Below are 16,350 nucleotides of genomic sequence, written 5' to 3' on the forward strand. Positions count from 1 at the left end.
TGTGTGTGCGCATGTGCGTCCAACGTCAGCTCGTGTCTGCGTGCTGAGGAATGGCTGTCCTTATCTGCTCCTCTCTCCTCTCACACATCATTAGCCAGGACTGTGGAGCTCTCTGTACTGTGGCATCCACACTGTATGAAGCACCTAAACACACACACACACACACAGACACACACACACACACACACACACGCAAACACGTCTGTTCAGTTGCTCGACCACAGGAACGCGCGCACACAATCACACGGAAGGGGGTGGGGTAAAAAAAAACTGCCAATATAAGCACAAATCAGCACTCACACACACCTAAACGCCGCCGTGTCCATCCCCGCCCTCACCTAGATGCGAGCGTCGGCGTGCATGCCATGTGCGCACCTCCAGCTGCAGTAAATCCTGTGTTGGAGGAGCCGCTGCCCTGGGCTGTGTGATAGCCGGAGCTGCGGCGTCCTCACTGACTTGAACACCTTGACTGTAGAATATTGTGCACAGCATTTTTTATTCACAGCACAACTGGTGGGAGAAGATGGAAAGAAAAAAAAAAGAGAAAAAAAGAATGCTAAACTACCTCCACCCTCCCCCCCTCCCTCTTCCTCTCAGGTTAAAGCCAAGTCACAGGAACATTTTCTCCTTTATCTGCCACTCTCTCTCTCTCTCTCTCTCTCTCCCTCACTCACTCTTTTCCCCAAGCTGGTGAGTGTGGGCACGGAGATGGCACATAGATTAGTCACACACTAGCGACGCCACTGACTCATCTACAGATGGCAGCCAATTGGCATGTGACAATACTGTATCCCAATGTTCAACCGTCGCTCTCTGTCCAACTTATATATAGGGCATCCTTACCTATGTAGGCCAGCCAATCGGTGCCAGGCTTCCAACCTCCGCCCACCCTGCCCAGGCAGCAGGCACCAATCTAAGTGTTTGATGCTTACACATAGCACCAGGAGCTAGAACAAACACATAGCAACCTGCCTGCTGTCTTAAAACCCTCACCCTGAAAGCTCATCAGACACAGTACAACCTTCAGTGGGTGCCAACTGGAGCACTGAGAGAGTTTAGTAAGATCTTGGGCATGTTTGTCTGCAGGCGCATCAGTCTGTCTGCCTCTTTTTTCCTTTTCCTTTTTTTTCCTGTGTTGCAATCTGGCGATACAGTAATGTAGTGTTCTAACCCATAAGCCAGTAAGTCTTTGCAGATACAGAGCTGGTCTGGACATGCCCAACCACACTCGCAGAGAACACACCCTGAATTACACACACAAGTAGGTCACGGATACCAGAGTAATGCTAATGCTCATATCAGACCAGTGAAGAAGGGAGTATTCCTGGAAACACACACACACACACACAAACATACATGTACACATATGCACTTAACAGTCCAGGTTGAGGAAAAACAATGAGGGCAATGGGTGGTGAAATGGGTGGTGAAATGATGGAGTAATAATGGTGATCTATTTCAGTCTATACATTGTGCACTTGTAGGAAAAGTCTAACAAAATACAACTGCTTTGTGAACTGAATCAGGGTTCAAGGAAATCCTCCATCAAAAATAGTAAGTAAGGCAAACATCAGAGGTGCGAAGGGAGAGGAACACATTATTTCACACACTGTGTCTGATACCTGAGCTATCTGGAGAGTTTCCTGGCCCAGCGCGGAGCCCCAACTTAACACACACTCAGCCGCGTGCACATGCACAGGAGACACACATACACACGCACACACACACACACACACACACACACACACGTTTTATGCTGAATCTGCAGGCCCGAGTGTCATTTGGGCCCGTGTCGGCCTGTTCATGGCTACTGTGCTCGGGATGGTGTGTTTAATTGGGTGGAGCACAGAGCGTACATCGGGGAGCCGAGATAAGTTATATCCTGTCCGTTAAAAGGGACAGCCAACCACGAAAGCTGGAGTTCCAGCTGTTGGTTCGCTCCAGCCCTCTCCCGCGCACACCCCACCCGACTGTCAGACCACAGCAGGGAAACGCAGGAGGTGGGGAGGTGGCGGGAGGGGCGTTGGGGCGGGGGGCAGGGGGTGAGTAGTGGAGGAGGGAGGGTGGGGATTGTCAGACAAGGCCCAAACAAACAGGATAAACCTCTCTTTCTCGTCAGTCAGCTCGTAACCCTGCTGGTTACTGGTCAGTGCGTGTTTCTCCAGATTTGTGCAGCAGGTGGTAGAAATAACAGGGGCTTCAAGAGGCATCAAGTCCCCCCCCCCCCCTCCCCCCTCCCCCACCCCTCCCCTAAAATGCAAAGGAAAGTGTTCTTCCCAAGAACGTAAATCAAGCGCTCCTCTTCTTTTCTCTCTCTCTCTCTCCCGACTGTGTCACCGGCAGCGTTTCAGCGCGTCAGACTTTGTAGTAAATGTTGGCGGGGCTCTGCGGCGGCATCTCCTGGACGATGTAGACGGGGTGGCCGTAGTCGCCGCTCACCTTCTCGTAGTGAGGGCAGTAGTTGTTCTCTGTCCGCAGAGGAATGATGATGTCGCTGGGCTCCGTGCCAGCCGTGCCGCCCGGCAGCTTGGGGTTGGACAGGGTGCTCAGCGACAGCGCAGAGGGGCGGGGCTGCGAGTGGGTGTTTTTCCTCGCGCGCTTGCGCATCTTGATCAGGAGGATGACGAGGAGGAGGATGAGCAGGAGGAAGATGATGCAGCCGCCTCCGATGGCGGAGAACACGGCCACTTTGGAGCTGAAGATGCCGTCCGAGTTGGCCGAGGAGCCAGACTGGTCCTGATTGATGGAATCTGGGATGGGAAATAAAAATAGAGGAGAGCTTAGGGACTGTGGAAAAATGATTGCAGGGCAGATTCAAGGTCAAGAAAAAGACGTGGTAGTAATTTGTACTTTCACTGAAGTCTGTCCGTTTTGAAGAATAGCGAAGGAACCTTCTTTTTTTTTTCCCCAGCCCCGTATGTCAGTGTTACGACATATTTCACATTTCGGAGATTTATTAGTTGAAGAAGATCAAATAGGAACATCAAAAACCAGTTCCTTTATGGACTCCATGAGGTTACAGTTTGCCATGTGAACAGGATGTGGAGTGAAGTGAAAATCATGCACAGCGCAGTGCGACCACCTGTTCTTCTTTCGCTCATTTCTCTCCGATAATATCACCTTTTTTAGAGTAATTACTCTCACAGCAGGTTTGAAATGGACTTTTTATTTGCTACAATCTCAAACAAGAGTCACTTGCCACAGCGGGGACAAGCTGTTTGACATTGGCAGGGATGATTTGGCAAATGTTTGGCAAACCCACAGACTCTGCTGTTCATCCCACAAATGCATGGGCAAAACAACATAACAACAACAACAACAACAAAAAACGCTAAACGACGCAATTCCCTAATTTTTGCCAATATTTTAGTTACTTGTTTTACCCAACTGAATATAATCAAATGTGAATAAATACATCATGAAAAAGCATGCAATAATAATCAAGCATGATTGTTTAAGGAAATAAGCTATTTGTCTCTGGCTTCACTCATCTTCCATCTGCTCTCTTTCTTACCTGCCGGAGGAATCTGCATGAATAGTAATTTTATGGCTTCCAGTTTGAGGTTATTACTCCCAAGCATCAAACTATTTGTTCTCTAATTGGCATCCGAAGTGTGTTCACTGCAAGCCAAACAGAACACTGCCATCTTTGTCTCTCTGTAAACTTCCTGATTCAGTGTTTCCCACAGATTGAGAATTGACTTGCGGTGGTGGGGGAGAGTCGCCTGTGGCTGATATGCATGCAGAGACTCGTGCAGTTCGGAGGGGAAGAGTGTCACTTGTTTTCCTTTCTGTGGCTATAATTTCTAAGCTCTCCGCAACCACAAATTACAAGCGTTACCTAAATGCCCCCCACGGATTCACGACACTTCCTTTCCTCGATGTTTGCAAAATGCCTCTCATACACGGGTCAGTCTTAATATTTACTCATGGTTTTTGTGTCGGAATTGCTTCAGTGTACATTATAATTTACTGGTGTTTCCACACACTGCAAGCGTTTATCTCTGCCACTTCAGATGTCACCGTTTATAGATGGTCCATGCTGCAAACGCCGAGACAGATACTAGGTAAGCATGAGCTTACAAAGAGGTAGAGATGTTATTACAGCACACCACATAAAGGAGACGTTAAAAAAATTATTTGAAAAATGTAAAATAAGTATCACATTTACCTCATTTCAAACGGGCTGGTTCTACGTATGTAGGTGGGTGTGTTTTGTCCTGCCACTCTGGGAGCTGAGTGTTAATTTCCAGGCCGGATTCTCACCATGTAAGTGTTAGATTGAGATATTGAGGGGGGTGGTAGTGTATTATTTGTGTCTGACAGAAGGAGGAGGTTGCAGAGACAACATTATTAACACCGACGAGTTTCTTTTGGGCGAAATGAGACTGTTTACCACTCCCTGCCGCAGCAATTTTCACATAGCCCCTTGGAGGCTGCAGAACATTTACAGTAAGCCAGTCCTGTCAAACGCGAGTCTTGCTGATCTGTGCCTAAATCAACCGTGAGCACATCCCAGTTTGTTGTTTACTCAACATGACTAACAGCCTCATCGATGTAATCACACGGAATCAGCTCAATCAGAATGGCCTCCTTATGAAATCTGCAGTCATTACTGCATATGACAAAGACCCTCGCTCTGATAAAGACTCGAGTCTGGGCGTGACACGACAAGCTGCACAACATGCCAAGGCCATGTTTGTGTGGCAAAGGCCAAGTGAGATATGGGGGGAAGAAAATGGGGGGGGGGGGGGGGGGGCATATCCGAACATCTGATTTTATTTTATTTTATCCCCTTTGTTTGAGGGGTTCAGGATAGGAATGGGGGGTGGGGGGGGGGGGGGGGGGGGGGGGTGGGGGGTTGTTACTGGATGGGAAAGAGAATGGCTGGCTCCTCCAGTGACTGAAATCTGAGAAGAACCAAATCTGTTTTCCATGTATGCATGCAGCTGCTGCCAAAGAGCAGCACTCACCCCTCTCCCAGCACTACCACTACCTCTTTACTGTCCATGACCCCCCACCACACACACACACACACACACACACACACACACACACACACACACACACACACACACACACACACACACACACACACACACACACACACACACACACACACAAAAACAGACACAAAAGCCTCATACCTCTGGAGACTGCCATCCACTCTAATGACTGTGTCCCCGCACTATGTTGGCCACTTTTGCACTTAACCATTTATTGAGGAGGGCATAACTGCGCCTCATGGCTTATCACAACCAAGTGACATCACTGAAAGCTACCAATTCAGGCCTTATCGGTGAAATCGGAGGCTGCAGGTATTTCATACATTCCCGGAGAGAGGCTGTCAGAAATTTCATTCCTGAAATATCAGCGGCTCAAACCGCAGTGAGTCGTCCTTCATTCCACCCTTCACTTCTTCACTTGACATAATCACTGATCTAACAATGGTAGACAGGTAAAAGCCCAGGTATGGGGGGAAAAGTGACATTAGGAAATCTTTTTTTAGAGCAACTAATGTCAAATAAGCAATTATTAAATGAGGGCGGCTTATCACATTGGGACAGGCTGAACAGTCTGCACTTGGAGGAAGTTTGTGCCGCGCAAAGTTGTGGAGTAAGTCAAAAAGTTAAGTGTGGGGAGTGACTTGAAAAGAAGAAGAAGAGTAGTCTCTCCTGTGGTTGTGAAAGGTGCTGGTAAAAAACAGGAAGCACGGCGGGCCCTGCGCGTCTGAGGAGGCTCAAGTGACTTCTTCAATTATCTTTGCTTTTAATCTTCATTTATCTGCAATTCTAATGAGGCTTTAAAAGACATATAATAAAGAGTGTGTCTTTGAGTCTCCTTGGGCGCAGCACACCCTTTGTATGCTGTATGAATATAAGTAAAGTGAGGGTGAGCCGTATTTGTTTGAGGTGTGGTTTTGTAATGTCTTCCCGCAACCGGCGTTTTATTCCACAAAACGCCCGTTTTAGACGTGCTGACCCCTCCAGAAATCAAAGGAGCGCCTGCGGCATGAAGAAGCCATACGAGAGGATTCAGCTAAGATTTCTGTTGTAGCTTATCAGGCTAAATGTGATTAATTATTAGATGAACCCTGGCGGCTGTGTATATTCCTTTTTTACACTTAGAAAGCCCCTATATTACTAAAATATTTGAACTCCAGAAACAAACGGGCGTCCTTTAATGGAGCGGCTCTGAACTGCTGGGTTAGCAAGCCCGTTTTTCATGGGTCAAAGAATACAAAATATTAGTTCAAATTGGACTTTTATTGTCTTTTTTTTTTTTTTTTTTTTGAGGAAAAGGCTTTTTCTGGATTAGCGTGGTAGTCATGATAAATTCATTTACTGATGTTGGAAACACTAATATGTCACCGAGTATTCAAAACGTGGATCTGAATAGATTAAGGAAAAAAAGAAAGAGAAACCTCAGTGTTTGCTGTGTAATGAAGTGCTGGCATACAACAAAACCATCCACACTAAGCACTATTTGGAAACTAAACGAACGCTGCGTGTAGAAAGGAGCTGGGTCAGTTTCCCTTTATTGTGCTCTGAACGTGAGAACGTACACAGAATATTCTTTGTCATGCACCAACACAACGTTGGTATAGACCGGGTACCAGTACTTACGTTCCGTGAACATCGACTATGTTTTTTCTGAAACCTGACAATCCCACACTGAAACACAACCACACTGCCCAACGGCGCTTTGCTCTCTGTCGACGTGAGATTTTAATTCGGGAAAATTACCAGAATTACTAATCTACTTTACGTGGGTACTTCCTGTCTCGCTCGATGGCAGCTGTGTACGCGCCTCATCAGAAAAACTGATTCATTGTACTTTTGCCATCATTTTTTTTTTTTTCTGGTAAATGTGCCACTGAGCATCCGCTTCCCTTAGTATTGAACAACTGGATCATCAATCAGCAGAAGACCAGTTTTCAAAACTTAAAAGAAATCCCCACACTCCTTAATTGATTAGTGACTCAACTTTCAGTTAATCTCAAGCTTCAGGATCGAACCAAGCATCACTGTGCGGTCGTATTTCTTCTGTGTTCCGTTTATTGAAATGTTAATAGATCCTTTTTAGGAGATGTCGTTTCCTGGTTTGAACTCTTTAAAAGTGGGTCATGATTCAATGATCGGGAAAAGATGTGGATCGCAGGATGACATCAATTGAGAGCCGTGTGGTGAAGTTGATGATGATGATGATGAGTGAATTCTGGTGTCTCGGTGTGCTCACCTGGGTTTCCTGGCACTTCGGGTCCGAGCCGCCCCTGGTCAGGCGGACTGGGGCTGGACTCGGGTATGGCGTTGTCCTCTGGACCGTCGGGCATGGCAGGGTTCGCCGCATTGGGGACTGTGGGAAACAACACAAACAGACAAAGTCAGCTTGGCGAGCTGCACCGAATGACAATGACTCTCTCTCTCTCTCTCTCTCTCTCTCTCTCTCTCTCTCTCTCTCTCTCTCTCTCTCTCTCTCGCTCTCTGAGATGGTAAGGATTATTTTTTATTATCTTTTGATATATCTTTTATGCAGAGAGAAGGTTATCTTTGCATGTTGAAAGTGTCTCGGGAGGGAAGATGAAAGCACAAAAAAAGAGAGGGAAGGACAAGTTAGTGAACGTCTGTGAAACACGCCAATATCCCTGTCCTGCCGTAAAAAGCTCCCATCTACATCAGCAGCTCCTTCAGCAAACACTCAGACAGGCATTTCCAACACTGACACATTCATGAGAGCCTGGGACACGAACACACACACGCACACACAAATACACACACACACACTCTCATGTGTACACACCTACAATATACTTACAATACACTTAGGCATGGCAGAATGAGGGTAAAGTAGTTATATATTAACTTTTTATTGTTTTACATTATTCATCACGTTAAGAGGCCATAATATGCCTTATTTATTGCCCTGCCTGCCTGAAAGACTCACACGTCTGAAGAGGACAGGATGGGAGGATGGGGAAGAAAATTGGAGAGTGAGGACGGGAGAGCAGGAGGAGGAGGAGGAGGAGGAGGAAGGAGAGGAGGGGGAGGAAGAGGTAGGGGGTTTCATAAGCTCTGAGGGGAATGCAAAGGAAATACACAGTTTATCTGTCTGTCTGTTGCGATTGCAGCTCACACACTTTGAAGTCTTTGTGCAGTAAAGACTGGTGGGTCCGGAGCTTTTTTTTTGTTTTTTTTTTCTTCCTTTTACAAGGGCAGGACCAGCAGACAGTTATAAACTATTACTCAAGCCGGTCGGATGGATTCCACAGCCCTCTATCAGATGTCTCTTCTTTCTATGAGGCCTTATCTGCATCTGCCCTAAGGCCTGCTCAAGGGGGTGTGTGTGCGTGGGGAGGCAATTTACAGTCGAGTCCCTCATGGCAAATCTGTGTGTGTGTGTGTGTGTGTGTGTGTGTGTGTGTGTGTGTGTGTGTGTGTGTGTGTGTGTGTGTGTGTGTGTGTGTGTGTGTGTGTGTGTGTGTGTGTGTGTGTGTGTGTGTGTGTGTGGTCGTGCATGGGCGTGTGACTGGAGAAGAGGGCCTGTCAGTCAGAACATGTTTTCTATTTCCACCCCAGTTTGACCAAATCCAAAGCAGAAGCGAGGAATGGCGCGGGCGCCAGACGTCCAGAGGAACAAAAGAAGGGATGAAAATTAAACTCAACGTCCACTTCTGCCTCTTGTCCATCTTTTTTTTCCTTTCTGTCATGTGTTGAACATAAATTCTGCTATTCACACGCCCGGGCCAGCGTATCGCCCTCATACTGATTGCAGCAGTGGTGAACCCAGACATGAGCTGTTGTGTGCTGTCAATAATTGATGAGAAAAGACAGGAGTGAGAAGTGGGAACATTCACGCATGACAGGGAATATGAGAGGACACGGTGATCTGATTCACTCCGTGCATATAGCCCCAACACTGTGTCAACCACTGAGCATGTGCGGGGTGCGTTGTAATGTTCTGACCCATTTTTCTGTGCGTACTGCTGACATTTCCCTTAGCTATGCAGACAGCAACTACCTCAGAAACTGCCAAACCCGCCAGAAGGAGGGAGAAGGTGGGGAAGAAGAGGAGGAGGAGGAGGAGGAGGAGGAGGAGGAGGAGGAGGAGGAGGAGGAGTGAAAGCAAGGGAGACAATGATCGAGCGATAGAAGAGAGAAAGGTAGAGAAAGAAAACATGAAGGAGGGGAGATGCCGTGCAAGGCGTTGAGTCAACATATTTCCAGTGAATGCGGTGACACGTTGTGGTGGAGGGGGAGGTGAGCGCCGAACAGCAATGTCTTCATAAAATATGGGCTTTCTGTATCTCCCAGTTTGCTTCTTACTTTTTTTTTTTAAGTAAGACAAAACAGAGAATGGGAGGCATCTAAAGCACGACTCGATGTGTCGGCAGTGCTAAAGAACGTTGCCAGGGACACATGATTCGACGTCATGATTCACGCCCCCAGAGGTGTCATCGCGATTTAAAATGTGCAACGCAAATGCAGCATTTAAAAGAATGCAAAAATATTTCACACCGGAGTGAGTCACCCGAAATATGATCCGCGGCGCAAAGTGCAGTGAAGCGCGTGGTGGACGTATGAGAAGATCTTTGGGGCTTGGTTGAGGAGAAGAGTTGGAGTTCGGGCTGGAGAGAGACGGCGCAAAATGTGAATCAACAACAATAGCATCTGAGGTCAGCACCGAGCGGAGCCCACATTGTTTTCGAGAGTGCTCGGCTGGAACAAATCATGTGCGGTTGGAAACAGGAGTCGAGGCCGCACATAGAAAAATGGCAGCGAATAGAGTTTCTTTGTGTTTTGAGGATGTCTCAATTCAATTAAATGCGAGAACACGTTTGCGAGTTTCCATTTGTGGTTAAGCGACAGATATTTTTAAAGTTTAACAGGCCGCCCCATGCTACGAAGTATTGATGTGTTTGCTGAAAACACGGCTTTGAAGTACAATGTGTGCTCCTCTTTGTTTAAGGCAAACAGCAGGAATGTGAAAAGTACACAGCCTTAGCATGTCGAGCTGATGTCTGCACTTTACATTACAGAGACATCTGACACGGCTTATTTTGACAAGAAATCATGGATAAATGGACTTTAAAACGGATGTGTATTCCTCAAACCGTGTGTTTTTAGAATTATGTTTCATTCCAATGTAATGAAAACAAATTAGATGTATGAAAAAGAAAGGAGGAAAAAAAAGCTGTAATGGGTGTAACAGGCCTATACTGTATATATGGAAGTCTCTAACACTCCAGATAAAGCTTTGTGTTGCTTTGGGATCCAAACAGTGAAAAGTGTCGGGGTGTCCGACATCTACGAAAATGTGTTACTCAGTGCGAAACCAACTAGATTTTAAACTCTTCCAAATATAAATAATTCATCAGAAAGTGGGTAGATCGGCCCCATTTAACTCGGTTAAAATCAACATGTTAGAGAGAAAATAAAATAGGTTCAGCTGGTGCAATATCTCAGCACAGATCTAGCGTTTGGTCTCTCCCTAAAGTGGACAAATAATCCACATCCAGAGCAATGTGTCCCAGTTTTTTAATACTTCACGAGAAAATAAAAAGCAAATCTCCTGGGAGGAGATCGAGGGGGGAAAAAAATGTGAAAAGAAGTGGCGCGCCTTTTCTAAACAACCACACCCACTTCACGTTCCATTCACACTGATATTAATCAGAAAACCACCAGAGACGACGATGCCGTCATGATTATCTCGGAGATAGAACTAAAGGAGATAGAACTAATTCCTCCCGTCTGGCAGAGTATGAACAAAACCTTTAAGTCTAACAAGAGAAGAAGCAGGTGAATGGAGCTGCAAAGACAAAAAAACAAAACCAAAAAAAAAACCTTTGATGAAACAAACTCCGAGACACGTTACAGTGACTCATCATCATTACCGAACACAGATAAGTGACATTACCCGTCGGAGAAGATGGTTTCCTCCTGTTAAAAGGGACTTTCCTGCCAATCAAGCTTGCTCATATGGGAATAGTTGGGTTTTTTCCAGCATCTTATGAAGCTTTTGGCATTTCCGCTTTAAATGTCATGAGTTGTTTTTTTTTTTTTTTATAAAGTTGGAGTTACATAAATAAATGGATTTGAATGCAAAAAGAAAAAGGGAAAAAAACCAACAACTTTAAAACACGCATCAGTAGGCTGGACTACTTTGGCATTAATATGGCAAATTGTAAAATGACTTTGACGTAGGAAGCATATTTCACTGCTTGAGCAGTCCCACTGTGCCATCTTCACATGACTGGGCAGGAAGTCACTCGCACGTTGCACGGCTGACGTGCAAGGTGATCAGCTTTCGGTTGGGTGGCTTGCCAACCAACCACTGACACAGCTGCCCAAAGTAACGAATCAATAGAATTACTGACTTAAATAAGAAATCATCTCATCTCGTGTCTCGATTGTTTTTAAGAAAATCCACAAATTCATTGTTTTCTTTTTTTCATATTCCTCTGAATTTGTCATGGACAAGATGTTTAAAAACACATTAAAAGGAAAACCATTCATACTGCAATGACACAACTAGATTCCACCACTATTGAACAAGCAGTTTTAAAAGAAAAAATATTTTTTTTAGGTTGGAAAAACAAATGTGACGAATAAATACGATCAGACTTTATAACTATTCTTTGTAAATAGTGTTTTTTTTTTTTTTTGCTGTCAAGCCCTTCTCCTAGTATATACAGTATTGTGTTGTATGCATTCACTGCTAACACACTAATATATATACTTATTTGATATTTTAATATTCTACTCTGTATTAAGCGACTCTGAAAGGAATTTCCCCCTGAGATCAATGAAGTATTTTCTATAGTATCCTAATCTATTCTACTCTGACAAAATCTATCCTCCAATGGTTTTCTAGGAACTCTAAGGGTCACTCCATTCTCTTTTCAGGAAAAAAGAAAGAAAGCTGCTACAATCTACTTAGCCAAGTCGAAGCTTCTGTCATCGCTCTAATTTCTCACAGCCCTTCTTCAAATAGTTACTGGGTTGGACGGGTACATTAGGCATCAAATATTCCACCCACAGAAATAGATTTAAAAGTAGTAGCAGCTGGGCCAACAGCATCTTTTCTAACAGGGTTTTTAGGGCACGCTGATCGTGAGTGACAGCTCGCTCTGGACCGTTTTGGGAAACGAGTGCACGGCTCCGGCGAAGTTGAGGAACAGCCGGGAGCCACAGAAGCCGACTCCAGCTGAGACCAACTTTCCTAGAACTTCCCTGGAATGACAGACTTCCCTTTACGTCCTCTCCATTAACGAGGAGAGGACGCTGTTTTGTTTTTGTGTGCCGCGGTTAATAGTTCTGGCTGCGCCGGTGCAGGCTAGCTGCATTGTCATTCTGCCGCCGCGCCGCATCTCCAGCTGTGGGGACGCTCAGAATTTGACCTACATGGAGAGATAATGCAATGCCTGTCTTGTTCCGGAGTATTTTTCACTGTGTCTGCTGAATTTGTTCAGACTCAGACCTTGCTAGCATCAGCAGCTTGTTAGCTTCAATTCTCCCGCCAACTGCCAGGATACACTTCTGTCACCCCGCCAGCCAACAATACAATATCTGCACACAGATTTTGCACACAAGCACACACATAGACAGACGCAGCAGATTTCCCCGCAAGTCTCAGTTTATTTTTCGAGCATGTTGCAATCCAGCTTTTAAGCTGGAATCAGATCGCGGTGGCGGGCAGATGTTCCTCTCAAGATGGTGGTTAGTGTCTGTTTCGGTCAAAACAACCACACCGAGGATGGGGGAAATGTTTACAGAGCAACACATCTGTGTACTGTACCCTGTCAGATTCAGGATATGGATGTCCACTTATTGGACAAAAAGTGCGTTTAAAAGTGAAACGTATGATGCAAACCAAATGTTGTGTCCAAGGATATCTAAACAAAGCCGGGCTTGTTTACTCCGAGCATTTCTCGACGATTTACCCCGAACCCCGCACTTAGATACTGGTTTCAAACACATTTTCACTCAGCGATGATTGCAGAAGAGTCCCAGCTGAGGAACGTTAGAAGTGGGAGTCATTCTTCGTAGTCATTTCTCATTTGGTTGTTATATCTTTGGCTGCATTGTTTGCAGAAACTGTTTATGGATGTAAAATATTCAATCAAAAGAAGTGTACAAAGACTAATTGAGGTGGGCAATATGGATCAAATCAACTTTGGTGGTGGATTTTTGTTCTTTTCTTTTTTTTCTTCTAGTAAATTCGCAGGAAGTCTGGTTTGGAAAAAGGGACACACAAGAATCCAAACTGGAAATCAGTGACTGACAAATTAGGTTACTTCATCACAGTGATGCACAAATCCTGAAAATCCAATAGTGCAGTCCATAAAGTCGTCCTGCTTATTGATTCGTCTGCCATGGCTTAATACAGCCACTGACGTTAAAGGGATAGTTACCACAGTATCCATATTTCTGACAGTGTAGACAAACAAACTACTGAGTGATTTCAGCATCACCTGCTATACATTCTGACAGCCCTCCTCTTTAAGTGGACCGGCTGCAGAGTAGACCTGGGATTACCCATATTAAACAAATAGTGCTTCACATTATATAACAACTGCTAATATATAAAAGAGTTAGGCATTATTGTACTTTTGTAGAATTTGTAAAGACAAAATGTATTTCTTATATTTAGCTAAGAGTGAAGAGTTATTTTGATTGGATACAATTTATTGCATTTAAGAATTTGTATCTTTTTCAGGTGTTGCAGGTGTTTTTTCCCTTCAATTTACAGAAATATTACTTAAATAATAGAATTTCCATATTCATAATATAATTTAATAAATTGTATTTTTATCCTGTGATATTGAGGGGAGGTGATTATTGTATTATCACTTTTTTTCATTCTCTTTGAAAATATGCTGTATTATTATTATTATCATTATTATTATTAAAGACTTACTAGATTTATTAGCTGATTTTAAGAATTCTAGCCAAGCAAATTTAGCTTGGAAACAAAAACAAGATTAAACATCTCAAGATTTTGCATAATTCCAGTAGATTTATTGACTGTGTCTTTTCTTAGTATCCAGCTACTTTTCCAAGTTACTGTAATCTGTTAATGGGGATATAAATGAAAACGGAAAGAAATCTAATAATAGAAATTTAACTTCAGATAAATATCTTAACCAAGCTTAAAGGATTAATGCAAAAATGCATTTAATCCTTTATAGCATGTTACTCATTAATTAAAAAAAACAAAACTGTTTCACTTCTTTTTTTTTTTTTTTACTTTTGACGGTTGTGACCTTTAAAGTAAACACCAAAAGAACATAGTTATCTGCTGATTTTCTTTTAAACACTGGAAACATTTCAACCGTCTTGAGGTTACAGAAGTTCCCAAATATGGTGAAATTGCCAGAAAAAGAATTAAATAAACAAGCTTCACAGTTTTGTGTGACAATGAAACGTCACTGACAGATGAATTCCATACAACACTCCAGTGTGTTCATACCGCTGACTATCGGATTTTACGATGTGCTTGCTTCTAAAAACCATCATTTTTTTGTGTGGGGCATCTATATTGTTTCAAAATCCATTAATCGTTACAATTTATGGCTGCTTTTAGCGATTGCTCTTATAATTGTGCCTCACAGCCAACTCTATTGGAGACCAAGACTCTCACCTGAATTTGTTCTTCCGCACGTCTTTTGTCTGGAAATGGGATTTCCGACGTCACAGCCTTGTAAAAATCCAACCCCTCATTGAAACGCCTCCAAAAGTAATTAAATAATTATCTTGACTTATTGCCAAGGCCATGGATGGGGCGATTAAAGAAGTCCTATCAGACTTTGGAGAAATATGAAGACCGGTGCCAAATGTATTTCATAAAACAACTTTACAGTTCCTCCGAGCTGGTTGGCGGGCAAAGTCACGGTGGGCACACATAGCGATAAATGAAAATGTCACACCAAAGTGAAACATGGCTCGGAGGCAGCAGCGCCGCATTGTGTTCTACATGTGAGGTGAGCGCACATTTACCTTGCCCGACTTTCATGATGACTTTCATGGCTCGGCTCTTGCACACGCCCCCCTCCCGGTTCTCCAGGCCCTCGACCGTGCCGTTGGAGGTCGCTGTGTGGAGGAGAGGACGAAGAGGTGGGAGGGAGAAGGAGAAAAGAAGCGGGAAGTGCGGGGGGGGGGAAGCAGAGAAGATGACACATCGGTTAATGAGCACGTCCATAACGCACAGAACTAATCAATATTTACGACAAGCACTGATTAGCTGTTCCAGTGATTAGCCGTCCTCAGCCTCAATCAAGCGGCAGCCCCTCTCCACCGCGTCTCTCATTAACACAATAAGAGTGAAGTCAAACGAATAGAACAACACTGCAGTCTGCTGAGAGCTGGTGGGCGCTGAGGTGGAGAGAAGGAGCACGGTCAGACCTGAGAGTGTAGGTGTGAGTGTGTGTGTGTGTGTGTGTGTGTGTGTGTGTGTGTGTGTGTGTGTGTGTGTGTGTGTGTGTGTGTGTGTGTGTGTGTGTGTGTGTGTGTGTGTGTGTGTGTGTGTGTGTGTGTGTGTGTGTTTGTGTTTTCTGCCTGTGCATAGTTCAGCAGTGAGACATGCCAGCAAGACTTCCAGCTGCTTGCCAAGTCCTGGAGCAGCTCACTCCCTCTGAGCCACATGTGTCACTACTTGCTGGTAGCGCAGAGAGCTAAATGCCTCCCTTAATGTTTGTGGGTGCAAGTGTGTGTGTGTGTGTGTGTTAGTCCAGTTTATATGCCCGTATGTGTGTGTGTGTGCCAACCCCCTCTCCATTTGTTTTAAAGTGTGCGTCTGCTCCGACTTGAGCGAGGAGCTCAGGGTTGAGGGTTGTTTATTCAATGTCACATTCACTTCAGACGCTGCGACACAATTGGCCGTCTATTTTGGGGCACATGATAATGACCTAGGGAGACAGAGTGTGACTCTGACCTTAACACTGAGCCGCTGAGCACAAGGCTGAATGTGTGTGTGCGTGTGTTTGCATGGGTGTGTGTGTGTGGCCGCATGCGATGGCAGCTCTAATTTTGGAATTCCCCAAATGATCTCCGCTTAGTCTGCTGTTTCAACTCACTCCCGTCCGAAGAAGTGCTTTTGTTTCTCTTCCTCGCATTCTCCGTCTTGGTCTCTCTCTCTCTCTCTCTCTCTCTCTCTCTCTCTCTCTCTCTCTCTCTCTCTCCTCTCTCTCGCTCTCTCTCTCTCGCTCTCTCACTCCCTTTTCCCTCTTCCTCTCCACATCCTTCTGTTTCTTTCGCTCACTTCATTTAGTTCTTTATCTGCACTATCTGGCTGTACGCCGCCCCCTTTCCTCCCTCTTAACTCAATGACCATCTCCCCGGGTGATTGCTTCAG

At 44.8% G+C, this 16,350-nt stretch overlaps 1 protein-coding gene across 1 annotated transcript in view; it reads right to left on the bottom strand.

Annotated features, from left to right (window-relative positions):
• Positions 1-2,312: 2,312 nt before the first annotated feature.
• The window catches only part of efnb1 (ephrin-B1), a 66,591-nt gene continuing 52,553 nt past the window's right edge, over positions 2,313-16,350 (bottom strand). The window contains exons 3-5 of the mRNA XM_080465695.1: positions 14,997-15,089; positions 7,240-7,356; positions 2,313-2,750 (exon numbers count right to left, since the gene is read on the bottom strand). Of these exons, the coding sequence (XP_080321821.1) occupies positions 2,356-2,750; positions 7,240-7,356; positions 14,997-15,089 (605 nt within the window). The 3' untranslated portion in view covers positions 2,313-2,355. The remainder of the gene's footprint in view (positions 2,751-7,239; positions 7,357-14,996; positions 15,090-16,350) is intronic.

The sequence above is a fragment of the Lipophrys pholis genome (genome assembly GCF_963383615.2).
Source record: "Lipophrys pholis genome assembly, chromosome: 6".
Classification (NCBI taxonomy): domain Eukaryota; kingdom Metazoa; phylum Chordata; class Actinopteri; order Blenniiformes; family Blenniidae; genus Lipophrys; species Lipophrys pholis.